This window comes from Nothobranchius furzeri, chromosome 2 (assembly GCF_043380555.1).
Source record: "Nothobranchius furzeri strain GRZ-AD chromosome 2, NfurGRZ-RIMD1, whole genome shotgun sequence".
NCBI classification, from domain to species: Eukaryota; Metazoa; Chordata; class Actinopteri; order Cyprinodontiformes; family Nothobranchiidae; genus Nothobranchius; species Nothobranchius furzeri.
This window is the reverse complement of record NC_091742.1, coordinates 48,245,965-48,272,972: the sequence shown is the minus strand read 5'-3', so window position 1 is coordinate 48,272,972 and position 27,008 is coordinate 48,245,965. Positions and strand designations below refer to the sequence as shown.

Below are 27,008 nucleotides of genomic sequence, written 5' to 3'. Positions count from 1 at the left end.
TCACATTTGTGTCAGCAGAAGTTATCTGTAAGCTATCATGTGATCAGATTTATTCAATGATAAATGATTTAGGTGAATTTTAGCATCCAGAGCTGTCGTGTGCTTCATAGATGATTAGGATATTCAGTGAAACCACTTAAATCATTGTTGCAGATATTATATATGTGGACAACACTGTGTTGCTACACTTACTGCTTGTTTTACTGACGGGAGAGGTGAATGTTCAGCTTCATCCGTGACGAGTGGCGTGTCCGATGGTTGGCTGAGCGTGACCGAAGCGGCAGCTGCAGGAGCGGGTTGTCGGCTCAGGACAGCGTCCAGCGTCTCTCGTCCCTCCGAGGGCGTTTAGGCTCCTTGTGTGGGAAAATGGTCGCTAAAGCATTTAGTTTCCACTGTAGGACTATGGTTTATGCTCTTTTATGAAAGAGGAACCATTCTACATATTAATTTGTGATATTAATTTTATTAAATTAATAACCAAATTGTATAGTTTTAAGAAGACTCAAAGGTTGTTTTCATCGATAAACTGACGATAATATCCGTGTGTCTGTGTTTCAGTTCAATGAAGAAACAAGTTTGAAAATTAAAAGTTTTAATTCTTCAAACTAAACTAATGAATTTTGAAATGACAAACATGGAAATGACAATCAACATTGGCAACTTTGTGGGACAATCTTTAACAGTTGATATGCTTATTCAAATAGACCTTGTGGTGAATGTGTGAAGATTGAACATGAGGTGAGATGAAGGCATGTGTGTGTGCGTTTGATTTTGCTTCAGGAAGAAACAGGTGTCTGAGTGAAGTGATGGTTTGGATAAACTTAGGTCTTATCAGAAAAACTGCATCAAATGCTATCTGTCGTGGAATGCCTCACCGTATTCGGACCCTCTGTTGGACCCGGGACGTCACCTTAGGATGATGTTTCATCCAGGGCACCTTGGCTGGCAAAGAAGACAAAGATGCGCCACAAACCGGTCCAGAGTTGTCCTCGGTCCACGTTGATGGTAAAACGTTTGCAGATGCGCTTTCTTAAGTTTAGTTTACTCAGAAATCAAAAGACTCGAGGCGAGTCCGCGTTAGTTGTTGCAATTCAGCTGTCCTGTCTGGCTGACAGGAATAACGGGAGGGGGGGGGGGGGGGGGGGGGGGGAGAGAAATGAGCCGATAGGCTCCGTCCCCCCTTTAGCTTTTATTCAGGTCTTCTCTCTTTCGTTGTCAAGCACCAACTGAACTAAGAACTGAAACTTACCAAAAGCCTTTCTCTTCTCAAAGCAAAACGTGTGCGTCAGCAAATGTGTTTTGGAGTTTACTGTGAGAGCAGATGTGTGTGTGAATGTTTGAGTGTGTGAAGGTCACCACTAAAACATCCTCAGAACATTATTTAATTAAGCAGTGATTCATTAGTTATTATGATTACCCAAAGCATAATAATCATTCAGTTCAGTTCAGTTCACTTTATTTCAAACATATACATTCACCAACATTTCATAAAATCATTCCACGCAATTGTTTGAAAAGGAGTAGGGAGAAGTGTATACTTATTTAGCCCTACCCCCTCAGGTTTACATCCTCATCATCAAAATTTAAACAACAAAACAGTTACAATGCCTTAAAAAAAAAACCACAAAAAAAAAAAAAATAAATAAATAAAATTCTCATGTTCAACTAGAACTATATTTAGATTTTCTAATTTGTAGAATAGATTAAACATCAGTTTACATGCCGTCCTGGGTTAATTGCATTTTCTTCATTCTTATACTTATTTAACATTTCTTTTTTGAGTTTTATTTTAAACTGGTTTACATTACTACTATCCTTTATTTCTTCTGTTAACTCATTCCAGAATTTAACGCCCGCTATTGAAATACACATCATTTTCAATGTTGTTCTTACTCTTTGTACTTTTAAATTCCACTTCCCTCTAAAATTATACCTCCCTTCTCTTTCTAAGAACCATTTACTTATTTCAATTGGGAGCATCCCTTTCCTTACCTTATATATTTTTTGCACTGTTTTAAACTTGACCAGGTCCTGAAATTTTAAAGCTTAATAAAGAGTGCGTTTGTATGAGCCCTATACCCCTCCTGATTTATTAGTCTAATAGCCCTTTTCTGCATTATGATTATAGGCTGAATATTACTTTTATATGTGTTTCCCCAAACTTCTACACAATAACTCATGTATGGTAATATGAAAGCACAATATAACATATATAATGTTTTCCTATCCAGAAAATGTTTTACTTTCCCCAAGACAGCAATGCCCCGTGCTAACTTTCCCCTCACATAAGTGATGTGTGATTTCCAACAGGCCTTATGATCAATGATCACACCAAGAAATTTTATGGTATTAACCCTTTCTAAATATACATTATCAACACAAATTTCAATGTTAATATCTTTATTATGGTTTCCGAATAACATAAATTTTGTTTTATTTAAATTTAAGGACAATTTGTTTCTATCAAACCACGTCTTTAATATCTTTAACTCCTGTGTGATCACCTCCACAACCTGTTGAAATTCCCCACTTGAACAAAGTATATTGGTATCACCTGCAAAAATTACAAACTTTAGGATCTTCGATACTTTACAAATATCATTTATATACATTATAAACAATTTTGGTCCCAATACTGATCCTTGAGGTACTCCACATTCATTATCCATCAATTTAGATTTAAACTCATTTATTTGTACATATTGCTGTCGATTCATCACATAGCTTTTTATCCAATCCAATACCACACCCCTAAACCCATATTTCTCCAGTTTGATTATTAAAATTTTGTGGTCAACAGTATCAAATGCTTTTTTTAGATCTAGAAAAACTCCAAGTGCATACTTCTTGTTATCCATACATTCAGTTATTTCTTCCAATAAATCCATCAATGCCAAAACTGTTGATCTGTTATTTCTAAACCCATACTGGCAATTTGCCAACAGATCATGTTTTTCCACAAAGTTATCAAGTCTTTTTATAAATAGTTTTTCCAGTATCTTAGAAAACTGGCAGAGTACAGACACTGGTCTATAATTTGTAAAACAATGCTTTTCACCTGATTTATAAATGGGAATAATTTTTGCTACTTTCATTTTTTGTGGAAAAACCCCTTCCTGGAAAGACAAATTAAAAATATATTGTAGCGGTTTTACAATACCATCAATTACTCTCTTTACTGTTAACATATCAATATCATGGGAGTCAGTACTTGTTTTGTTCTTAAAGGTGCCTTAGTCAGTTTTGAAATTTTATGCTCGCTATTGCCCCCTCAGGCCAAAGGTGTAACTGCAGCTTCAATAGTAGGCTCGTGCACGAGGCGCGCGTGCTATATGTGCACGCTCCCTAACAAAAACAGCTGCGTCAGCCCCGAACCGGTGTAATTTACAGGTTTGCCGGCATGACTTCGACAGAGGTAATAATTGTAAAATATTTAGACCAAATCAATTTGGGCTGCATATTTTCCAGGTTGTGATAGGTGCATGCACAGCAAAGTGAGTTGAGGAAGCATAATAATACCGATATATGAATACATTATGTATGATGTTGAAAAAAATACTAGTACACAAATTATGCATAAACGTAGGCCCTATTGTAATATTAAAATAATTGCACTGGTAGTTAATAAGCACTTTACTGGTTGCTACTTGACAAGTACAGGCCATTTACTGGAAAAAAAATCATGTGATGGACTGCTACTTTTTTTCTTTTACTAGAGTAAAAATACATAGAGGTACTGCTACTATAACTTGAGTGCACCTTTTGTGTACCCACCTCTGCTTTTCTTTTGCATCCAGGTAAAGATAGTCTTAGCAACATTATTTTCATCAAATGTAAATACACCATTACCTAAATGTTTTATGGATTATTACAGCGAAGCTTTTGTAAAACATGCATTCCATCACATCAACGTGTAAACCTTATTACTTTTCCCTCAAGGAATCCAGTGCATCTCATTACTCCGAAGTTTCTGGAGTAGTGATTCTGGAGGGGGCAGAGGGAGAGCAGGCAGAGGAGCAGGCAGAAGAGCAGGAAGAGGAACAAGGAGAGGAGCAGCCAGAGGGAGAAACATATATGAAAGTACAGGCCGGGGGAGAGGCCAGGCTAGAGGAAGAAGAGCTAGAGCTGGACGCATTAGTGAGGAAGACAGAGAACGGGTTGCTCAGATGTCTGCTGACAGAACTGCAGAGTTACAGGTTGGTCATAATGCAGAACACTAATACATTTCACAATCATAAAGTTTATAAAATAAATGCTGCCTTTCGTTTTCAGGCACAGTTGCAACACCTAAGTATGGATGAAAAAGATGAAGTCCTTCAGATGGTTGTTAGACGTCTGCCAGGAGTGTTACTGGACATTATGGACTATAGACAGGCCACACCAGGACACCCTCCATCAAACCAGGGTCAGCCAGCTTGGTGCACCTGCTCCTACTGCCGAATGATGCCTACAGACCTGGAAATGAAGGCATCCTGCGTTTGGCTCGGCAGACGTGGAATGACATTTTGGCTCTGCGTGATAGCCAAGACCCTGGATCAGATAATCGGGAGTACCGTTACTGTGCCTATAGACAGTACACTATTTGGCAATATGGACTTCTTGGCGCTGGCAATCGTAGGGTGATTCCTTCCTGCTGTGTTTGGAGGATTAGAGACAAATACCCTGACCACTTTGGGATTTATGTTGGTTATAAAGAAGCCCCCTTCCGCTGAAACAAACATGCAACTCATGACCAACTCAGAAGTTTGACTTACTTTTATTGTTGTTGCAAACTTTTTGTACATATTTACATAAATAAATCTGTAGTGTTCAACTTTGATTGCCATCAGCCTCTGTTTAGGTATCACATAAGTCCTGTAAAAAACAAAAATTACATTTATGTAATTTTCTTCCACAAAAATGGAGAGGAGATTTGGTTATAATCACTACCTGTCCTCTGCGTTGTTGTGTCTGTACCAGTTCAGCTGTAGGAGGAGGGCTGATCCCGGAGAGAGGACCCAGGGCCCTGGGGTCATCAGCCTGAATGCTTCTTCTTTTTGGGAGTCCCCCAGCAGAGCTGAGGCGCTTCTCCAGGATTCTTGTCTGCAGCTCTGGGATGTAGCCGTAGTCTTTGGTCTCCTTTACAGTGTGAACACTGTAACGCTGCGACTTTTTGTTGTAGACTCGTTTGTGTCTAAAAAAATGAATTTAGACATTAGGAAATTATATAAAGGTATTATGAATATATAAAAGCCACCAAGTTTGACTTACGATACTTGGCCTTTGATGTTCACATGCACTGGGCGATGGTTATGGTGGTTGTAGTCTAATGCAGCGAGGAGTGTCCTAGCTTCATAGACACCAAATGAGAATGCAAAGCGTTTCCCGGCGTACATCAAGATGTGATTTTGGAACGACTACAGCTCAGCAGTGGTCCTGGGGGAAAAAAACAATGTCTGTAGAAGAAATAAATTCTAACTCAGCGCAATATAATATACTTTGTGGTAGGTATTACAACATTACAGATACTGGAATCAGGGCAATACCAATCTAATGTCCTCATGTGTGTAGTTTACAGATAACAAGAACCAATACTAAAAATGTAGAAACTGCAGTATTTTCATCTAAAATATTAATTTTCAGATAAAATTTCATATTAGTGGTTGTTTATTTGTGTTTTACATTTTATCTAAATCTACTTCAATTGTAGCACCAGGCAGAGAAGACAATAAAACCGGTCTTCTGCTTCATTGCATTGTTTGGTGTGGTATAAGTAACTGTTATGGTACTTGTTATTGGAAAGAACTCAGATCCAAGTGCAGAGATTGTATTAGTTAGAAAAAAGCTGCATTGTTGTTTTCCAATTTTGTTTTACTGTTAGTAAGACAATAACTTTACATTTCCACCAAATGTCAGTAATTTACCTAAAGGTGAGCAACTTCTCTATATCCTTTAGCCATCGCTGGTTCAGAACAATCCGTGAAAGCGCCACATGTGCAGCAGATCCATGTGGAATGAGCTCTTTGTCTGGGTTCTCCGCCAAAGGAGCATGAAAGCACCTGCCAAAGCCCCATTCATGCTCTCCAGTCACGTGGTGAAGTACACCCTTCCAGACATCCTAAAAACACACAAAGTAGAAAATACAAACATTTACATCGTGAGTAGAAAAAGATAATGAACCATGGCAGCAAATATAAACAAAAACATTACATTAGTGGACGACTGTATACATGAATACTGTGTTTGTACAAACCATAAACTCTTCTCTGGTGCTTGTGTGCTGACAAGCATACCAAAAATGGTTAACAATGTCCTTGATCCATCCAAGTATAAGCTTTTGACCAGAAATCATTCCAACCTGTTTGAAGGCAAGAAAAACTAGTAATTAAAATAAAGTCTGAACAAGCCAGGATTATTACCATCATAATACATTTTGACATACAGCATGAAGTTTCTTTGTCAGATTTTTTGCGGCGTGCCAGACATCAAGCGAATGGGTAATAGCCTGATCCTTATATCTGCCCCGTTCTGGATCTGGTCAGAAAAAATTAAAAACAGTCTTTTAACAATCTGGTTTCCAATTACCAGTAAAAACTCTGAAGTTTTGTGAAAATCTTACGCATGAGGGCAGCAATTTGTACATGGGCATCAGTCACAATCTCCTTGATGTTCACCTCCTTTGTGAGACTGTCAAATGTCTGTATAAAGGCAGCCTTCTCCATGACCCCACTTTTATAGCCAACCCATCTTTTGTCCACATTGACAACACTGATGATGTCCATGGTGTCTAGATCCATCGTTGTGTATGTACAGCACATTGCTGAGTGACCTTTTTTTTAAGAGATACAGAAAATTGTAAAATAACAATGAAAAGAAATATTTCAACTGATCTTAAAATTAAATTTCAAAAAGCTTGTTCGTTACCTGGAGAGTCCATCCTCCCGTCAGCTAAAAAAGAAACACAGAAATATAAGCATGTAATTAATATGAGCCTTTACAAGTAAACATATTTAGTTACCAAGAGCAACCACGCGGTCTTTTGACTGCAGTTTCTTGATGATGGCATTCCTGTTCTCCTCCCAAAACTGCTGTATTGATTTTAAACAGTAGGTACCCTGGACTGAGTAGAAGGTTTTCGATGTCACCATGCGGATATTCATGAATCTGAACAGGAGAGCGATCTTGGAGAAGTTGTTCCCTGACAGCAGAATGTTTGTTGACAACATGAAATCTCCTCCTTGCATCCCATATTTCAACTTTGGCTGGCTGTTCCAACTCCATAATTTATGTCCACGTGGGCAAAACTGTATTAAAATACAAACAAAACAAAAAAAAAGTGTAAATGGCGCTTCACACATATTTCACATTCCTACAGTTGTACTGCTTCCTCATTAACATAAGTGGCAAGCATTAGAACATAAACTCACCCACTCAATTATCAAAGCTGTACCTCTCGGACGTGACTTTACATGAAAAGGAGGATGGCCATCACAATATGTGCCTGTGCTGTGGTCACTGTAGTGGCATTTACTGAGAGGCAGTTGGAGGAAATTGGCCATCTGGAGCAAGCTTTTGCTGTATGCTATGCACGCTTGCTGGTTTATGAGGTCACTTTCAACAAGCACTTGATCGTGTATTGGGAAAACTGGAATGATGCTGTTGATGGTGCTTCTAAATTCTCTTCCAAATCTGCCTCCACACAATCAGCAATGTCAAATACAGCTTCATCCAGGCTAATGCTAGGAAGCTGGTCAACTTCATCCTGTGAGACACACCTATTGCACAAGATTTTTTTATATATATAATCAGTGAATAGAAAGTGAGAGTGGGGATGTTACTACTTATTTAAAAAATTCAATTATGAAACATACCTTATTGATATTGGAGGTACATAATCTGAGTCATACGGGTCTAAAGCTCCTTCCCCTTCAAACTCTAATCTGGAATTAAATACAGCAGCAAAATATGACAATATATACTGACATATATCATTTCAATGACAATAATTTGTTACTTACAAACTGTTTTCCAAACTATTGGCTCTTTCCTCGTCTAAATAGTCCACTTTCAGCTCCATCGATTTGATGCTACAAAAACAAACAGAATACATTAATTATGAAAACAGAGGGTATGCATCAAATGATTAAAAGCCCTGCATATTTACCTTTCCTCCAACAATTCTACCTCTTGATCTGCTTTTAGAGGTTCAACTCCTGCGATCTGGAAGTCATCCCTGTTGACAAGTACACAGTATTTATTTTATTTGATGTGGAGAACAATTATCTGACATATGAGTTGCATTTTGTTTACAAGTGAACTTACCTATCAGATTCCCCTGCAGTTACTGAACTGGGGCGACAAGGACCTGCAAACACTGCTGTAGATGGCCCACGTGGTGTTGATGTAAGTGGTCCCTTTGATGAAGCGTGCTTCTCATAACTAAAAAAGTAAAGCAACTTTTAATACTCCAGTCATGTGTACACGTTAACAATTGAGATTCTGTTTTATAAACAATAGATTTGATTAGCGACGCAGTTTTACAAAGTTTAGACTTCTTTTACACAATTCTAGTACATTACACTAAGAATATACTGTAATTTCCGGCCTAAAAGCCACTATTATTTCCCTGTGCTTTGAAGCCTGCAGCAAATATCATGGTGCGGCTCTAAACTTGCAGGCACGTTCACCCGTGTTTAAAATTCGTTTTTGTGAATTAAAACAACAACGAAAAAATTCAGTGTAGCGTCTTTCTGTCTAATTATCTTGTGTTATGGCCAAACATGCGCTGTGCGCCAGCTTGTATTTGGGTGCTGGTGTGTAGAAAACACTTTTTTTTTTGCTGATGCGGCTGGAAATAGGTAATCTGATGTGTAGACGCTAGACAAGCAGCCTATAAATGTTATGATATACGGAAACCCCCCAGCTTACTTTGAAAGCATCCACAGCCCTTTCCCTACACGTGTTTAGTAATAATTTCGTACCTTTTCAGCAAAAATGATGCCAGCTGCGGGTGTGTTTTCATCCTGAGAGACTTTCTCAGCATTTTCCACTCCTCAAATGCTGGACCGATATTTATCCTCGTTCGTTGCCTTCGGCGATCATACTCGAGTTTTGCCCGTTTACCTGCGCTGGAATACACTCTTCTTGGTTTCTTTGACTTGTTTGGGGTCTGGGCTGGAGTTTCGCTAGTGCTTGAAGCAGCTCTCTTCTTGTTCTTTGCTGAATCCATGCTAGCTAAACCACCTCTCGCTCTGCCGCTAAGCTATCGCTAGTAAACAAACGCTGCGGGGATAGGCCTGAGCGTGAACGCGCATGACGTCATCACGCATTACGCTGCCTCTGGAAGACCCGGGGGAAGCCTGCCTGCTGGACCCGAGCAAAATCTTATTTTTGATTTTAAAGACCTATAGAGACAATCACAGTAAAATGCCAGGGCTCATTCTACAGAACCAGGGCATTGCAGGAGAATGTTTTAAGAAGAAATGTTTTATTTCTATACATGTTCTGGCTGTAAAACTTGCCTATAGTCCCTTTAAGTCCACTGACAATATCATATATCTCCTTCTCTTCCACTGCTCTTAAAAACATTGAACTTGCATTCCTTTCAATGTTTCCTCCAGTCTCCCTTTCTATCATATCAACCTTTATTTCCGTGGCTAGTTTTGGCCCTATATGTACAAAAAAGTCATTAAATCCATCTACTACTTCGTTCATTTTACTAATAGTATTTGTCCCTTCCATAAAATACCCAGGGTAGTCATTAGTCCTTGGTGCATTTTTTTATTATACTATTCAATACATTCCATATCCCTTTCATGCTATCTTTATTATCTTCTAACTTTTTGATGAAGTATTCTTTTTTATAAGTTCTCATTATGTTAGTTAATTTATTTTTATACTTTTTATATTTCTTTTCAGATTCTGTAGTTCTTTTTTTAATGAATTCTCTATATAAGGTGTTCTTTTTTTTACAGGCATTTTGCAGTCCCTTTGTCATCCATGGTCTTCCTGTATATTTGTCTTTCCTGTTGACTTCAATAAGTAGGCTATTTTTCTCTAATAAGGCCATGAATATACTTAAGAATGCCTCATAGGCTTTATTGACATCCTTATGTTTATATACAATAGTCCAATCTTGTTTTATTAACTCATTTTTGAGACACTGCATTGCCTTTTCTGTTCTAATTGTCTTATATATCATCTTACCTACATTTCTATGAACTTTATAGCAACAGTCATAAGTTACAAAGACTGGTAAGTGGTCACTTATATCATTTATCAATATCCCGGCTTTTATCTTGTCTTCCATTACATTTGTAAAAATATTATCTAATAGAGTTGCACCATGAGTGGTTATTCTCGTCGGTCTTGTTATCAGGGGAAATAATCCCATACAATACATTGACTCAATAAATTCTTCAGTACTCTTATTATGATTTGGGTTCAATAAATCAATATTAAAGTCTCCACAAATAAACAATCTTTTCTGATTCAGATTTGTGTACAAGTCCTCCATAATGTCCTTAAAAGTCTCAATCTTTGATCCTGTGTTCTATATATGCAACTAACAATGATATTTTTCTGTTTGTTCATATTTATTTCCACTGTTATACATTCCATCACTCCATCTACCACCCTCGTCATTCTACTCATTTTTTCAAACCTTAAATTTTTATCAACATAGAGTGCCACCCCACCTCCTTTTTTATTTGTCCTATCTAGATGGAGGAGCTCATATCCCTCCATCTCAAAATACTCTTCTTTTCCAGTGTTTATCCAAGTCTCTGATGTTGCTATCACATCAAATGGTTGATTAAACTGTGCTATATATGCTTTAATAAATTGAAAGTTTGCATATAGACTTCTACTATTGAAATGAACCATAGTTATATTCTTACCCCCCTCTATGTTCCTATTAAATTGTTCCATTGTATAATTACAGTCCTTTAACATTTTAGTAAAAAAATTACAGTCAGGATCTATATTGCTATCATACCCCAATGTCCCAGTTTCAGCATCCATTTGATTTGTTACTTGAAATCTGTCAGCCATCTGACTTTGTTATATATCTTATCCACACACCATCACCTCTAACAATACTTCGTCTAGGCCTAGTACCATTTGAAAATTCATTAAAAGTACCATCAACCATCCCCATGCTTTGCCTTACATTTATCAGCCATATTTTTCCAGTTCCATCAACTGTTTAATGACCAAGACCTTTGCCTGCTCCGGTGTTCCATTTAACTTAATGAACACCTTACAATCTGATGTCCAGGTTGACTGTATTTTCTTCTGTTTTCTTAATAATCTCGCTTGTCTTGCAATATCTGCATTTTTCTTGGTTAGATGTTCATTAACATACACATTCGTTCCTTTCAACTTTCTTCCTTGCTTCAGTAGCTCTTTTTTCTGCTTCCTATTCACAAATCTTATAATAATGGCAGGTTTTTAGGCCCGAGCAGCGAAAGCGCTGCGAAGGCCTCTTGTTTTTTAGGCCCGAGCAGTGAAGCTGCGAAGGCCTATTGTATCTGCTCCGTTTATTATTAGGCCCGAGCAGCGAAGCGCTGAGAAGGCCTATTGTATCTGCTCCGTTTCTTTTTTTTTAGGCCCGAGCAGTGAAGCTGCAAAGGCCTATTGTATCTGCTCCGTTTCTTCTTATTAGGCCCGAGCAGCGAAAGCGCTGCGAAGGCCTCTTGTTTTTGCTCTGTTTATTAGGCCCGAGCAGTGAAGCTGCGAAGGCCTATTGTATCTGCTCCGTTTATTTTTTTTTTTTCTTTCTTTTTTTTTCTTCCGCGTCTTTGGATGGCCTTTAGGGGGTCTTAGCATATCCAAAAAGTCACCAAATTCTGGCCCAATATAGAAAGTGCGTGAAATTTACGTATTTCACTGGCAACGTGAAAGTTGGTAAAAAAATGTTTCAACAGCGCCCCCTGGAAAATTAAAAATACCCCTCCGCTTTGACCTTTTTTCATAGTAGAGTGATGAAATTTGGTACACTTGTAGAACTCAACAATACGCACAGAAAAGCCTCTTGCACCCATGGTCAATATTAAACAGGAAGTCGGCCATTTTGGACTAAAGTGGCCATTTTGACCCCGTTTTGGCCATTTCTAGGGTCTATATTTGGTTGAACAGTTTGGTCATTTTTCGCACGATCGTCTCAAAAATAGTGTGCGATCGAACAGAAGCGATGGACGATTAAAATGAGACAATAAAATTGACTTTTCGTAAATACTGAAGGGGCGGGACCAGGCCTCAAAGTTCGAGCACTCGCCAAAAAAATTCAAATTGCTATAGATTCATAAATGAAAGAATTACAGTTAAAGAAATGTTCTATGGACAATCGTCGTCGCCCTCCGAAGACAAATGAATGGTCGATTGATGATGTCACATAAGCCCCGCCCCCTCAGGACTTAAAAGGTGAAGTTTTACTGGGAAATTTTCCAAAATTCGCCCTTTCAAATAATCATCCCAGATTTGTAGCAGGTAACTGAAGACAAGTTGGGGTTGCTTGGCGTCACTTTATGGGAGTTTTCTCCAGAAGGCGGGGCTGTGGCGGTGCGGCGAAGTCAGGTGTACCGCTTAGGCCTTACGTTTGCCTCCCATTTCGTCATTTCTAAAGATATCGCCACAACACTTCTTGGGAGTGATCCTAGTCCGGCCCCAAATAGAATCTGATGTGAACATCCGGTGGGCGTGGCCTATTTTCTGAAATAGCGCCCCCTAGGACCATTAAAACTGTCAGCCCCAAGCCATGCTTTGGCTGAGGATTACGAAATTTGGTACACTAATGTGGTGTCTCAGGACCTACAAAAAAGTCTCTTGGAGCCAAGTGCAAAGTCGCACAGGAAGTCGGCCATTTTGGTCAAAGTACTCGATTTAGTGGTATTCGCACACGTTGTTTGGAGAGTGTTGCACCATCACCCTTTTCACCAATCACCTTCAAACATCTGCTATACGCTCTTAAGACATAGATGAAAAAATTCAACCGTCGGATTTTATATAAGTATAAAGGTGTGGGCGTGGCTAAGCCTCAAACTTTGACCTGTCGCCACGCCACTCCTTTTTTCACAGCTCCCTATCGGACTCCTTTTAACCAATCACCAGCAATCACTGGCAAATAGCAGCAGACAAGTTGAGGTCACTTGGTCTATAGTACTGGCAGGTTTCGAATAAAGGCGGGGCTTTGGGAGCATGGCGAAATTCGCCATCACGCCATGGAAATACGTTTGTCTCTCATTTCTTCAATCATTGTGACATCGCCACACAATTTCTGATGAGTGATCCTACTCTGACCCCTAATAGAACTGCACAGCTGAAGTTTGTGGGCGTGGCCTATTTAATGAAATAGCGCCCCCTAGGACCATTAAAACTGTCAGCCCCAAGCCATGCTTTGACTGAGGATTACGAAATTTGATACACTAATGTGGGGTCTCAGGACCTACAAAAAAGTCTCTTGGAGCCAAGTGCAAAGTCGCGCAGGAAGTCGGCCATTTTGGTCCAAGTACTCGATTTAGTGGTATTCGCACACGTTGTTTGGAGAGTGTTGCACCATTGCCCTTTTCACCAATCGCCTTCAAACATCTGCTATATACTCTTAAGACATAGATGAAAAAATTCAACCGTCGGATTTTATATAAGTATAAAGGTGTGGGCGTGGCTAAGCCTCAAACTTTGACCTGTCGCCACGCCACTCTTTTTTTCACAGCTCCCTATTGGACTCCTTTTAACCAATCACCAGCAATCACTGGCAAATGGCAGCAGACAAGTTGAGGTCACTTGATCTATAGTACTGGCAGGTTTTGAATAAAGGCGGGGCTTTGGGAGCATGGCGAAATTCGCCATCACGCCATGAAAATACGTTTGTCTCCCATTTCTTCAATCATTGTGACATCACAACAAAATGTCTGATGAGTGATCCTAGTCTGACCCCCAATAGAAATGGACAGCTGAAGTTTGTGGGCGTGGCCTATTTTCTTAAATAGCGCCCCCTAGGACCATTAAAACTGTCAGCCCCAAGCCATGCTTTGACTGAGGATTACGAAATTTGATACACTAATGTGGGGTCTCAGGACCTACAAAAAAGTCTCTTGGAGCCAAGTACAAAGTCGCACAGGAAGTCGGCCATTTTGGTCCAAGTACTCGATTTAGTGGTTTTCGCACACGTTGTTTGGAGAGTGTTGCACCATCGCCCTTTTCACCAATCGCCTTCAAACTTCTGCTATATACTCTTAAGACAAAGGGAGAAAAATTCAACCATCGGATTTTATATAAGTATAAAAGTGTGGGCGTGGCTAAGCCTCAAACTTTGACCTTTCGCCATTACATCACTTGACTTAACTCCCATGTGCATGATCAGATCTATATCAAACTGTGTCTGTGTGATCATTGACCACATCTCAAGACAGTGACAATGTGGACAGCTGACATCACCTAAGCCCCGCCCCCTGACTACAGGAAGTCTATTTTTTATGGTGAAATGCCCATATTTGTCCCCTCTAATTTAGTCAACATGACACTAAGGTCATGCACTGTCTTCATGATATTGTAATGACCATTCAGATCTGCTAGCTTTTCAGAAAGGGAGGGGCTTTGATGCCATGGCGATTTCTTACTCTGACCCCTAATAGACATGGACAGCTGAAGTTTGTGGGCGTTGCCTATTTTCTGAAATAGCGCCCCCCTAGGAACATTAAAACAATCAGCCCCAAGCCATGCTTTGACTGAGGATCACGAAATTTGGCACACTAATGTAGTGTCTCAGGACCTACAAAAAAGTCTCTTGGAGCCAAGTACAATGTCGCACAGGAGGTCGGCCATTTTTGTCCAAGTACTCGATTTAGTGGTTTTCGAACACGTTATTAGGAGAATGATGTCTCGTCGTCCTTTCCACCGATCACCTTCAAACTCCTGCTATATACTCTTAAGACATAGAGGAAAAAATTCAACCGTCGGATTTTAAATAAGTATAAAGGTGTGGGCGTGGCTAAGCCTCAAACTTTGACCAGTCGCCATTATGTTACTTGACTTAATAACTCCCATGTGCATGATCAGATCAATTTCAAATTTTGTCTGTGTGATCACTGACCCCATCTGAAGACAGTGACAATGTGGACAGCTTACATCACCTAAGCCCGCCCCCTGACTACAGGAAGTCTACTGTTTTATGGTGAAATGTCCATATTTGTCCCCTCTAATTTAGTCAAGATGACACTAAGGTCATGCACTGTCTTCATGATGTTGTAATGACCATTCAGATCTGATAGCTTTTCAGAAAGGGGGGGCTTTTATGCCATGGCGATTTCTGGCGTGACGCTGTGACCTTACGTTTGACTGTAACTTCCACAAACAGCCTTCGATATGCCCGAGACTGAACATCACATCACCAGTGTAGTAAAGATAGAGTATCTCCTAGTGGTGAGACGTGTAATGGTGGTCTCAGAGGGGATGCTGAGTCAGGGTGAGGTGTGGACGCGGAGGCCGTTCACGGTTTCTGGTGTCGGGGTGGTTGACTTTCTGTTCTGCCAGACGTGCCCTGGTGCCCCCGGCTGCCGGCCAGGATGGAGAAGCGCGGAGCTGGGTTTGGAGAGCGTCGCGGATGGAGCGGAGGGGTTGCGGAAGGAGGGCGAGCAGCTTCGCTGCGAGGGCCGAACGACGCTGCTTGCAGCTTTAATTAGGCCCGAGCAGCGAAAGCGCTGCGAAGGCCTCTTGTTTTTGCTCTGATTATTCTTTCTTTCTTTCTTTCTTTCTTTCTTTCTTTCTTTATTATTCCGGTGCCACTTTGAATGGCTTTTTGGGGACCTTAACATACCCCAAAACTCACAATATTTTGCACACTTGTCAGGCCTGGTGAAAAATTTGATATTTTAAAGGTCTCAAAAAAATCGCAAAGAAAATGGCTGAACAGCGCCCCCTACAAACTGAAAAAAACCCCTCTCCATAAAGCTTAGTTTATCGTACAGTTATGAAATTTGGTACACTTGTAGTACTCAACGGTCCGCACAGAAAAGTCTCTTGCAAGCATGGTCAATATCAAACAGGAAGTCGGCCATTTTGGGTTGAAATGGCGATTTTTAGCCGTTTTGGCCGTTTTTAGGGTCCGTTTCTGATTGGATTGCTCGATCATTTTTCGCACGATTGTCTCAAAAATTGTGTAAAATTGCTCAGAAGGGATGGGCGAACAAAATGAGACGAGGATTCTGAGTTTTCGTATATGCTGAAGGGGCGGGGCCAGGCCTCAAAGTTTGACTACTCGCCAAAAATATTTAAATTGCTATAACTTCATAACTGAATGGAATAGAGTTACCAAACTTTCTGTGGTCATTCGTCATCCACCCACAAAGTAAACTGAATGGTCAGATGATGACATCACACAAGCCCCGCCCCCTCAGGACCAAAAAGATCAAGTTTTACTGTGAAAGGTCCCAAATTGCCCCATTTCACTTAATCACCACGAATTTGTAGCTGGTAACTCAAGACAAGTGGGGGTTGCTTGGCGTCACTTTATAGGAGTTTTCGGCAGAGGGCGGGGCTGTGGCGGCGCGGCGAAGTCAGGCATACCACCGTGGCCTTACGTTTGCCTCCCATTTCGTCATTTCTAAAGATATCGTCACGAAACTTCTTGTGAGTGATCCTAGTCCGGCCCCCCAAAAGATCTGATGTGAACATCCGGTGGGCGTGGCCTATTTTCTGAAATAGCGCCCTCTAGGACCATTAAAACTGTCAGCCCCAAGCCATGCTTTGACTGAGGATTACGAAATTTGGTACACTAATGTGGTGTCTCAGGACCTACAAAAAAGTCTCTTGGAGCCAAGTGCAAAGTCGCACAGGAAGTCGGCCATTTTGGTCCAAGTGCGCGATTTAGTGGTTTTCACACACGTTGTTTGGAGAGTGATGCTCCGTCGCCCTTTTCACCAAACGCCTTCAAACTTCTGCTATATACTCTTAAGACAAAGAGGAAAAGATTCAACCGTCGGATTTTAAATAAGTATAAAGGTGTGGGCGTGGCTAAGCCTCAAACTTTGACCTTTCGCCATGCCACTCTTTTTTTCACAGCTCCCTATTGGACTCCTTTTACCCAATCACCAGGAATCTCTGGTAAATAGCAGCAGACAAGTTGAGGTCACTTGGTCTCCAGTACTGGAAGGTTTTGAAAAAAGGCGGGGCTTTGGGAGCATGGCGAAATTCGCCATCACGCCATGGAAATACGTTTGCCTCTCATTTCTTCATTTATCGTGATATCACCTCAAAATTTGTTGTGAGTGATCCTAGTCTGACCCCCAATAGAAATGGTCAGTTTAAGTTTGTGGGCGTGGCATATTTTCTGAATTAGCGCCCCCTAGGACCATTAAAACTGTCAGCCCCAAGCCATGCTTTGACTGAGGATTACGAAATTTGGTCCACTAATGTGGTGTCTCAGGACCTAAAAAAAAGTCTCTTGGAGCCAAGTGCAAAGTCGCACAGGAAGTCGGCCATTTTGGTCCAAGTACTCGATTTAGTGGTTTTCGCACACGTTGTTTGGAGAGTGATGCTCCATCGCCCTTTTCACCAATCGCCTTCAAACTTCTGCTATATCCTCTTAAGACATAGAGGAAAAAATTCAACCGTCGGATTTTAAATAAGTATAAAGGTGTGGGCGTGGCTAAGCCTCAAACTTTGACCTTTCGCCATTACATTACTTGACTTAATAACTCCCATGTGCACGATCAGATCTATATCAAACTTTGTCTGTGTGATCACTGACCACATCTCAAGGCAACGTCATTGTGGACAGCTGACAACACCTAAGCCCCGCCCCCTGACAACAGGAAGTCTATTGTTTTATGGTGAAATGCCCATATTTGTCCCCTCTAATCTAGTCAACATGACACTAAGGTCATGCACTGTCTTCATGATGTTGTAATGACCATTCTGATCTGATAACTTTCCAGAAAGGGAGGGGCTTTGATGCCATAGCGAATTCTGGCATGACGCCGTGACCTTACGTTTGATCGTAATTTCCACAAACAGCCTCCCATCTGCACGAGACTGAACATGACAATCAACAATGATGCCCTTTATCGAATGAGACACAAACAGTTGGTCAGATTTGTATGTTGTCACCACAGCGCCCCCTACACACCATTAAAACTGTAATAACTCCTACAGACCAGGTCGTTACTGCACCAAACTTGCTATGTGTCATCACACAAAGGCACCCAACACAATCCTGTGGTAATTGGTTGATATCCCTTTAGCTCCGCCCCCTGATAGATATTAGGCCCTGAATAACACATGCATGATGCAATTCACACCAAACTGCACACAAATGACTGTTATCAACCTATAAACTTCTTCATTGATTAATTCCTAAATTTGAGACAGCGCCCCCTAGATACATAAAACCTTTGTAACTTCTGCAAAAACGCTCCAAACTATATCAAACTTTGTGGGAGTCATCACACAACTGCAATAAACACATGTATGTGCTCACTTGTTCAATTCACTTTAACTCCACCCACTTACAGCTTTTTGTCTCTAGATGACCCATGCAACGTTTGATTGATGCCAAATTAACAGAAAACCATCTTTGATGACCAAAGATGACCTCTATGGCATTTTGTTGTAAATGGTCACAGCGCCTCCTAGATGGGTTCAAACTTTATTAACTTCTAAAGACAAGGTCAGAATGGCATTATACTTGGCTTGTGACATCACGTGACTGCACCAAACACATTGATTGAGTTGTTGGTTCAAATCCCTGTAGCTCCGCCCCTTTCACTCACTGGCTTTAGATAACGCACACAACGTCCGATTGATGCCAAAATAACAGAAAACCATCTTTGTCAACCAACGCTGACCTCAATGGGACTTTTCTGTAGTTGGTCACAGCGCCCCCTAGATATCTTTAACCTTCGATGACTTAAAAAAACATGGTCAGAATAGCATTAAAGTTGGTCACTGTCATCACACCATCAGTGTGGTAAAGATAGAGTATGCCCTAGTGGTGAGACGTGTAATTCAATGGTAAGCTCAGAGGGGATGCTGAGTCATGGTGAGGTGCGGACAAGGTGACCGTTAGCGGTTTCTGGTGTCGGGGTGGTGGACTTTCTGTTCCGGGGACGTGCCCTGGTGCCCCGGGCTGCCGGCCAGGCCGGAGCGGCGCGGAGCTGCGAGGGCCGAACGACGCTGCTTGCAGCTTTAATTATTTATTATTCTTAGCCCGCTTTGAATGGCCTTTTGGGGACCTTAACATACACCAAAACTCACAATATTTTGCAAACTTATCAGGCCTGGTGAAAAATTTGATATTTTAAAGGTTCCAAAAAAATCGCAAAGAAAATGGCTGAACAGCGCCCCCTAGAAAGTGAAAAAAAAACCCTCTCCATAAAGCTTAGTTTATCGTACAGTTATGAAATTTGGTACACTTGTAGTACTCAACAGTCCGCACAGAAAAGTCTCTTGCAAGCATGGTCAATATCAAACAGGAAGTCGGCCATTTTGGGTTGAAATGGCGATTTTTAGCCGTTTTTGCCGTTTTTAGGGTCCGTTTCTGATTGGATTGCTCGATCATTTTTCGCATGATCGTCTCAAAAATGGTGTAAAATTGCTCAGAAGGGATGGGCAAACAAAATGAGACAATAAAATTGACTTTTCGTAAATACTGAAGGGGCGGGGCCAGGCCTCGAAGTTTGACTACTCACCAAAAAAATTTAAATTGCTATAACTTCATAAACGAATGAAATAGTGTTACCAAACTTTCTGTGGTCATTCGTCATCCACCCACAAAGTAAATTGAATGGTCGGATGATGACATCACACAAGCCCCGCCCCCTCAGGACCAAAAAGGTCAAGTTTTACTGTGAAAGGTCCCAAAATGCCCCATTTCACTTACTCACCACAAATTTGTAGCTGATAACTCAAGACAAGTGGGGGTTGCTTGGCGTCACTTTATAGGAGTTTTCGGCAGAGGGCGGGGCTGTGGCGGCGCGGCGAAGTCAGGCGTACCGCCGTGGCCTTACGTTTGCCTCCCATTTCGTCATTTCTAAAGATATCGTCACGAAACTTCTTGTGAGTGATCCTAGTCCGGCCCCCCAAAAGATCTGATGTGAACATATGGTGGGCGTGGCCTATTTTCTGAAATAGCGCCCCCTAGGACCATTAAAACTGTCAGCCCCAAGCCATGCTTTGACTGAGGATTACGAAATTTGGTACACTAATGTGGTGTCTCAGGACCTACAAAAAAGTCTCTTGGAGCCAAGTGCAAAGTCGCACAGGAAGTCGGCCATTTTGGTCCAAGTGCGCGATTTAGTGGTTTTCACACACGTTGTTTGGAGAGTGATGCTCCGTCGCCCTTTTCACCAATCGCCTTCAGACGTCTGCTATATACTCTTAAGACATGGAGGAAAAAATTCAACCGTCGGATTTTAAATAAGTATAAACGTGTGGGCGTGGCTAAGCCTCAAACTTTGACCTTTCGCCACGCCACTCTTTTTTTCACAGCTCCCTATTGGACTCCTTTTACCCAATTACAGGGAATCTCTGGTAAATAGCAGCAGACAAGTTGAGGTCACTTGGTCTCCAGTACTGGAAGGTTTTGAAAAAAGGCGGGGCTTTGGGAGCATGGCGAAATTCGCCATCACACCATGAAAATACGTTTGCCTCTCATTTCTTCATTTATCGTGATATCACCTCGAAATTTGTTGTGAGTGATCCTAGTCTGACCCCCAATAGAAATGGTCAGCTTAAGTTTGTGGGCGTGGCCTATTGTCTGAATTAGCGCCCCCTAGGACCATTAAAACTGTCAGCCCCAAGCCATGCTTTGACTGAGGACTACGAAATTTGGTACACTAATGTGGTGTCTTAGGACCTACAAAAAAGTCTCTTGGAGCCAAGTGCAAGGTCGCACAGGAAGTCGGCCATTTTGGTCCAAGTGCGCGATTTAGTTGTTTTCACACACGTTGTTTGGAGAGTGATGCTCCGTCGCCCTTTTCACCAATCGCCTTCAGACGTCTGCTATATACTCTTAAGACATAGAGGAAAAAATTCAACCGTCGGATTTTAAATAAGTATAAAGGTGTGGGCGTGGCTAAGCCTCAAATTTTGACCTTTCGCCACGCCACTCTTTTTTTCACAGCTCCCTATTGGACCCATTTTACCCAATCACCAGGAATCTCTGGTAAATAGCAGCAGACAAGTTGAGGTCACTTGGTCTCCAGTACTGGAAGGTTTTGAGAAAAGGCGGGGCTTTGGGAGCATGGCGAAATTCGCCATCACGCCATGGCTATACGTTTGCCTCTCATTTCTTCAATTATCGTGACATCGCCACAAAATGTCTGGTGAGTGATCCGAGTCTGACCCCCAATAGAACTGGACAGTTGAAGTTTGTGGGCGTGGCCTATTTTCTGAAATAGCGCCCCCTGGGACCATTAAAACTGTCAGCCCCAAGCCAAGCTTTAACTGAGGATCACGAAATTTGGTACACTAATGTAGTGTCTCAGGACCTACAAAAAAGTCTCTTGGAGCCAAGTGCAAAGTCGTTCAGGAGGTCGGCCATTTTGGTCCAAGTACTTGATTTAGTTGGTTTTCGCACATGTTGTTTGGACCTTGATGCCCCGTCGCCCTTTTCACCGATCACCTTCAAACATCTGCTATGTACTCTTAAGACAAAGGGGAAAAAATTCAACCGTCGGATTTTAAATAAGTATCAAGGTGTGGGCGTGGCTAAGCCTCAAACTTTGACCTTTCGCCATTACATTACCTGACTTAACTCCCATGTGCATGATCAGATCGTATATCAAACGTTGTCTGTGTGATCACTGACCACATCTGAAGACAATGATAATGTGGACAGCTGACATCACCTAAGCCCCGCCCCCTGACTATTGGAAGTCTATTGTTTTATGGTGAAATGCCCATATTTGTCCCCTTTAATTTAGTCAACATGACACTAAGGTCATGCACTGTCTTCATGATGTTGTAATGACCATTCAGATCTGATAGCTTTCTAGATAGGGAGGGACTTTGATGCCATGGCGAATTCTGGCGTGACGCCATGACCTTACGTTTGACTGTAACTTCCACAAACAGCCTCCGATCTGCCCGAGACTGAACATGGCAATGAACAATCATGCCCTTTAGCCAACGAGGCACAAACAGTTGGAGAACGTTGTGTAATATCACCACAGCGCCCCCTACATACCTTTAAAACTGTAACAACTCCTACAGAAGAGGTCGTAATTGCATCAAACTTGCCATATGTCATCACACAAAGGAACCCAACACAATCATGTGGTAATTGGTGGATATAGCTTTAGCTCCGCCCCTTGACAGATATTAGGCCCTGAATAACACATGCATGATGCAATTCACACCAAACGGCACACAAATGACTGTTATCAACCTACAAACTTCTTCATGGAATATTTCCTAAATTTGGAACAGCACCCCCTAGATACGATAAAACCTTTGTTACTTCTGTAAAAAAGCTCCAAACTATATTAAACTTGATGGGAGTCATCACACAACTGCAATCAACACATGTATGTGCTCACTTGTTCAAATCACTTTAACTCTGCCCACTTACAGCCTTTTGTCTCTAGATGACACATGCAACAATTGATTGATGCCAAACCATCTTTGATGAGCAAAGATACCTCTATGGGATTTAGTTGTAAATGGTCACAGCACCCCAAGATAGGTTCAAACTTTATTAACTTCTAAAGACAAAGTCAGAATGGCAATATACTTGGCTTGTGATATCACGTGACTGCACCAAACACATTGATGTGGTTGTTGGTTTTAATCCCTGTAGCTCTGCCCCTTTCAGCCCACTGGTTCTAGAAAGAACACACAGTGTCTGATTGATGTCAAAATAACAGAAAACCATCTTTGTCAACCAAAGCTGACCTCAACGGGATTTTTCTGTGGTTGGTCACAACACCCTCTAGATAAATTTAACCTACAATAACTTAAAAAACCTGGTCAGAAAAGCATTAAAGTTTGTCTCTGTCATCACACCACCAGTGTGGTAAAGATAGAGTATGCCCTAGTGGTGAGACGTGTAATATAATGGTGGGCTCAAAGGGGATGCTGTGTCAGGGTGAGGTGCGGATGAGGTGACCGTTAGCAGTTTCTGGTGTCGGGGTGGTTGACGTTTCTGTTTCGCAGACGTAGCCTGGTGCCCCGGGCTGCCGGCCAGGCCGGAGCGGCGCGGAGCTGCGAGGGCCGAACGACGCTGCTTGCAGCTTTAATTAGGCCCGAGCAGTGAAGCTGCGAAGGCCTATTGTATCTGCTCCGTTTCTTCTTATTATTAGGCCCGAGCAGCGAAAGCGCTGCGAAGGCCTCTTGTTTTTGCTCTGTTTATTCTTTCTTTTTATTTATTATTCTTAGCCCGCTTTGAATGGCTTTTTGGGGACCTTACCATACCCCAAAACTCACAATATTTTGCAGACATGTCAGGCCTGGTGAAAAATTTGATATTTTAAAGGTCCCAAAAAAATCGCAAAGAAAATGGCTGAACAGCGCCCCCTAGAAAGTGAAAAAAAACCCTCTCCTTAAAGCTTAGTTTATCGTACAGTTATGAAATTTGGTACACTTGTAGTACTCAACAGTCCGCACAGAAAAGTCTCTTGCAAGCATGGTCAATATCAAACAGGAAGTCGGCCATTTTGGGTTGAAATGGCGATTTTTAGCCGTTTTTGCCGTTTTTAGGGTCTGTTTCTGATTGGATTGCTCGATCATTTTTCGCACGATCAACTCAAAAATTGTGTAAAATTGCTCAGAAGGGATGGGCAAACAAAATGAGACAAGGATTCTGACTTTTCGTATATATTGAAGGGGCGGGGCCAGGCCTCGAAGTTTGACTACTCGCCAAAAAAATTTAAATTGCTATAACTTCATAACTGAATGGAATAGAGTTACCAAACTTTCTATGGTCGTTTGTCATCCACCCACAAAGTAAATTGAATAGTTGGATGATGACATCACACAAGCCCCGCCCCCTCAGGAGCAAAAAGGTCAAGTTTTACTGTGAAAGGTCCCAAATTGCCCCATTTCACTTAATCACCACAAATTTGTAGCTGGTAACTCAAGACAAGTGGGGGTTGCTTGGTATCACTTTATGGGAGTTTTCGGCATAGGGCGGGGCTGTGGCGGCGCGAAGAAGACAGGCGTACCGCCGTGGCCTTACGTTTGCCTCCCATTTAGTCATTTCTAAAGATATCGTCATGAAACTTTTTGTGAGTAATCCTAGTCTGGCCCCTCAAACAATCTGATGTCAACATCCGGTGGGCGTGGCCTATTTTCTGAAATAGCGCCCCCTAGGACCATTAAAACTGTCAGCCCCAAGCCATGCTTTGAGTGAGGATTACGAAATTTGGTACACTAATGTGGTGTCTCAGGACCTACAAAAAAGCCTCTTGGAGCCAAGTGCAAAGTCGCACAGGAAGTCGGCCATTTTGGTCCAAGTACGCGATTTAGTGGTTTTCGCACACGTTGTTTGGAGAGTGATGCTCCGTCTCCCTTTTCACCAATCTCCTTCAAACTTCTGCTATATATTCTTAAGACATAGGGGAAAAAATTCAACCGTCGGATTTTTCAAAAGTTGAAAGGTGTGGGCGTGGCTAAGCCTCAAACTTTGACCTGCCGCCACGCCACTCTTTTTTTCACAGCTCCCTACTGGACTCCTTTTACCTAATCACCAGGATTCTGTGGGAAACAGCAGTAGACAACTTGAGGTTACTTGGTCTCCAGTACTGGCAGGTTTTGAAAAAAGGCGGGGCTTTGGGAGCATGGCGAAAATCGCCATCACGCCATGGAAATACGTTTGCCTCTCATTTCTTCAGTTATCGTGATATCGCTCCGACACTTCTGGTGAGTGATCCTAGTCTGACCCCCAAGAGAAATAGACAGCTGAAGTTTGTGGGCGTGGCCTATTCTCTTAAATAGCTCCCGCAAGGACCATTTAAACTAATAGCCCCAAGCCAAGCTTTGACTGAGGATTACGAAATTTGGTACACTAATGTGGTGTCTCAGTACCTACAAAAAAGTCTCTTGGAGCCAAGTGCAAAGTCGCACAGGAAGTCGGCCATTTTGGTCCACGTACGCGATTTAGTGGTTTTCGCACACGTTGTTTGGAGAGTGATGCTTCGTCGCCCTTTTCACCAATCTCCTTCAAACTTCTGCTATATACTCTTAAGACATAGGGGAAAAAATTCAACCGTCGGATTTTTCAAAAGTTGAAAGGTGTGGGCGTGCCTAAGCCTCAAACTTTGACCTGTCGCCACGCCACTCTTTTTTTCACAGCTCCCTACTGGACTCCTTTTACCCAATCACCAGGATTCTGTGGGAAACAGCAGTAGACAACTTGAGGTTACTTAGTCTCCAGTACTGGCAGGTTTTGAAAAAAGGCGGGGCTTTGGGAGCATGGCGAAAATCGCCATCACGCCATGGAAATACGTTTGCCTCTCATTTCTTCAGTTATCGTGATATCGCTACGAAACTTCTGGTGAGTGATCCTAGTCTGACCCCCAAGAGAAATAGACAGCTGAAGTTTGTGGGCGTGGCCTATTCTCTTAAATAGCGCCCCCTAGGACCATTTAAACTAATAGCCCCAAGCCATGCTTTGACTGAGGATTACGAAATTTGGTACACTAATGTGGTGTCTCAGGACCTACAAAAAAGCCTCTTGGAGCCAAGCGCAAAGTCGCACAGGAAGTCGGCCATTTTGGTCCAAGTACGCGATTTAGTGGTTTTCGCACACGTTGTTTGGAGAGTGATGCTCCGTCGCCCTTTTCACCAATCACTTTCAAACTTCTGCTGTATACTCTTAAGACGTAGGGTAAAAAATTCAACCGTCGGATTTTTCAAAAGTTGAAAGGTGTGGGCGTGGCTAAGCCTCAAACTTTGACCTTTCGCCATTACTTTACTTGACTTAATAACTCCCATGAGCATGATCAGATCTTTTTCAAACTTTGTCTGTGTGATAATTGACCATATCTGTAAAAAATGACAATGTGGACAGCTGACATCACCTAAGCCCCGCCCCCTGACTACAGGAATTCTATTTTTTTATGCTGAAATGCCCATATTTGTCCCCTCTAATTTAGTCAACAAGACACCAAGGTCATGCACTGTCTTCATGATGCTGTATTGACCATTCAGATCTGATAGCTTTACAGAAAGGGAGGGGCTTTGATGCCTTGGTGAATTCTGGCGTAACGCCGTAACCTTACAAATCATTTTAATGGTGAGCTCAGAGGGGATGCTGAGTCAGGGTGAGGTGCGGACTAGGAGGCCATTCGCGGATTCTAGTGTTGGGGTGGTTGACGTTTCTGTTCTGCCAGACGTGCCTTGGTGCCCCGGGCTGCCGGTCAGGCCGGAGCGGCGCGGAGCTGCGAGGGCCGAACGACGCTGCTTGCAGCTTTAATTAGGCCCGAGCAGCGAAAGCGCTGCGAAGGCCTCTTGTTTTTGCTCTGTTTATTCTTTCTTTTTATTTATTATTCTTAGCCCGCTTTGAATGGCTTTTTGGGGACCTTACCATACCCCAAAACTCACAATATTTTGCAGACATGTCAGGCCTGGTGAAAAATTTGATATTTTAAAGGTCCCAAAAAAATCGCAAAGAAAATGGCTGAACAGCGCCCCCTAGAAAGTGAAAAAAAAACCCTCTCCATAAAGCTTAGTTTATCGTACAGTTATGAAATTTGGTACACTTGTAGTACTCAACAGTCCGCACAGAAAAGTCTCTTGCAAGCATGGTCAATATCAAACAGGAAGTCGGCCATTTTGGGTTGAAATGGCGATTTTTAGCCGTTTTTGCCGTTTTTAGGGTCCGTTTCTGATTGGATTGCTCGATCATTTTTCGCACGATCAACTCAAAAATTGTGTAAAATTGCTCAGAAGGGATGGGCGAACAAAATGAGACAAGGATTCTGACTTTTCGTATATGTTGAAGGGGCGGGGCAAGGCCTCGAAGTTTGACTACTCGCCAAAAAAATTTAAATTGCTATAACTTCATAACTGAATGGAGTAGAGTTACCAAACTT

The 27,008-nt window shown here is 41.9% G+C and overlaps 3 protein-coding genes across 5 annotated transcripts in view; 2 read left to right on the top strand and 1 right to left on the bottom strand.

Annotated features, from left to right (window-relative positions):
- LOC129152195 (oocyte zinc finger protein XlCOF6) overlaps nucleotides 1-27,008 on the top strand; it is an 86,842-nt gene that overhangs the window by 8,965 nt on the left and 50,869 nt on the right.
- On the top strand, nucleotides 1,142-4,813 carry LOC107377189 (uncharacterized). The gene is made up of 2 exons (XM_015946649.3): nucleotides 1,142-4,196; nucleotides 4,273-4,813. The coding sequence occupies exons 1-2, from the start codon at nucleotides 4,167-4,169 to the stop codon at nucleotides 4,621-4,623; spliced, it is 381 nt and encodes a 126-aa protein (XP_015802135.3). The 5' UTR covers nucleotides 1,142-4,166; the 3' UTR covers nucleotides 4,624-4,813.
- Nucleotides 4,741-10,688, bottom strand: LOC129155864 (uncharacterized). Of its 3 annotated transcripts, XM_070546204.1 has the most exons (14): nucleotides 8,961-10,688; nucleotides 8,302-8,418; nucleotides 8,144-8,212; nucleotides 7,998-8,066; nucleotides 7,407-7,919; nucleotides 6,998-7,283; nucleotides 6,904-6,927; nucleotides 6,599-6,808; nucleotides 6,422-6,513; nucleotides 6,233-6,337; nucleotides 5,904-6,097; nucleotides 5,251-5,415; nucleotides 4,930-5,173; nucleotides 4,741-4,854 (listed from the first exon to the last, which is right to left on the bottom strand). In XM_070546204.1, exons 5-12 carry the CDS (start codon nucleotides 7,536-7,538, stop codon nucleotides 5,397-5,399), a joined length of 1,062 nt encoding a protein of 353 aa, XP_070402305.1. In that variant the 5' UTR covers nucleotides 7,539-7,919; nucleotides 7,998-8,066; nucleotides 8,144-8,212; nucleotides 8,302-8,418; nucleotides 8,961-10,688; the 3' UTR covers nucleotides 4,741-4,854; nucleotides 4,930-5,173; nucleotides 5,251-5,396. The 3 variants fall into 3 exon arrangements, with proteins under 3 accessions (XP_070402305.1, XP_070402303.1, XP_070402312.1); XM_070546202.1 differs by having other exon boundaries at nucleotides 7,407-8,066; XM_070546211.1 differs by lacking the exons at nucleotides 7,998-8,066; nucleotides 8,144-8,212; nucleotides 8,302-8,418; nucleotides 8,961-10,688 and having other exon boundaries at nucleotides 7,430-7,562.

What these genes read in the sequence shown, in the direction of transcription:
- LOC107377189 (XM_015946649.3), top strand. Translation starts at nt 4,167, where the DNA reads ATGTCTGCTGACAGAACTGCAGAGTTACAG. An exon ending in ACAGAACTGCAGAGTTACAG is followed by an intron (nt 4,197 to 4,272) that starts GTTGGTCATAAT and finishes TTTCGTTTTCAG; the next exon opens with GCACAGTTGCAACACCTAAG.
- LOC129155864 (XM_070546202.1), bottom strand. Translation starts at nt 7,538, where the DNA reads ATGGCCAATTTCCTCCAACTGCCTCTCAGTAAATGCCACTACAGTGAC. An exon ending in CGGGAGGATGGACTCTCCAG is followed by an intron (nt 6,809 to 6,903) that starts GTAACGAACAAG and finishes CTTAAAAAAAAG; the next exon opens with GTCACTCAGCAATGTGCTGT. An exon ending in GCACCAGAGAAGAGTTTATG is followed by an intron (nt 6,098 to 6,232) that starts GTTTGTACAAAC and finishes GTGTGTTTTTAG; the next exon opens with GATGTCTGGAAGGGTGTACT.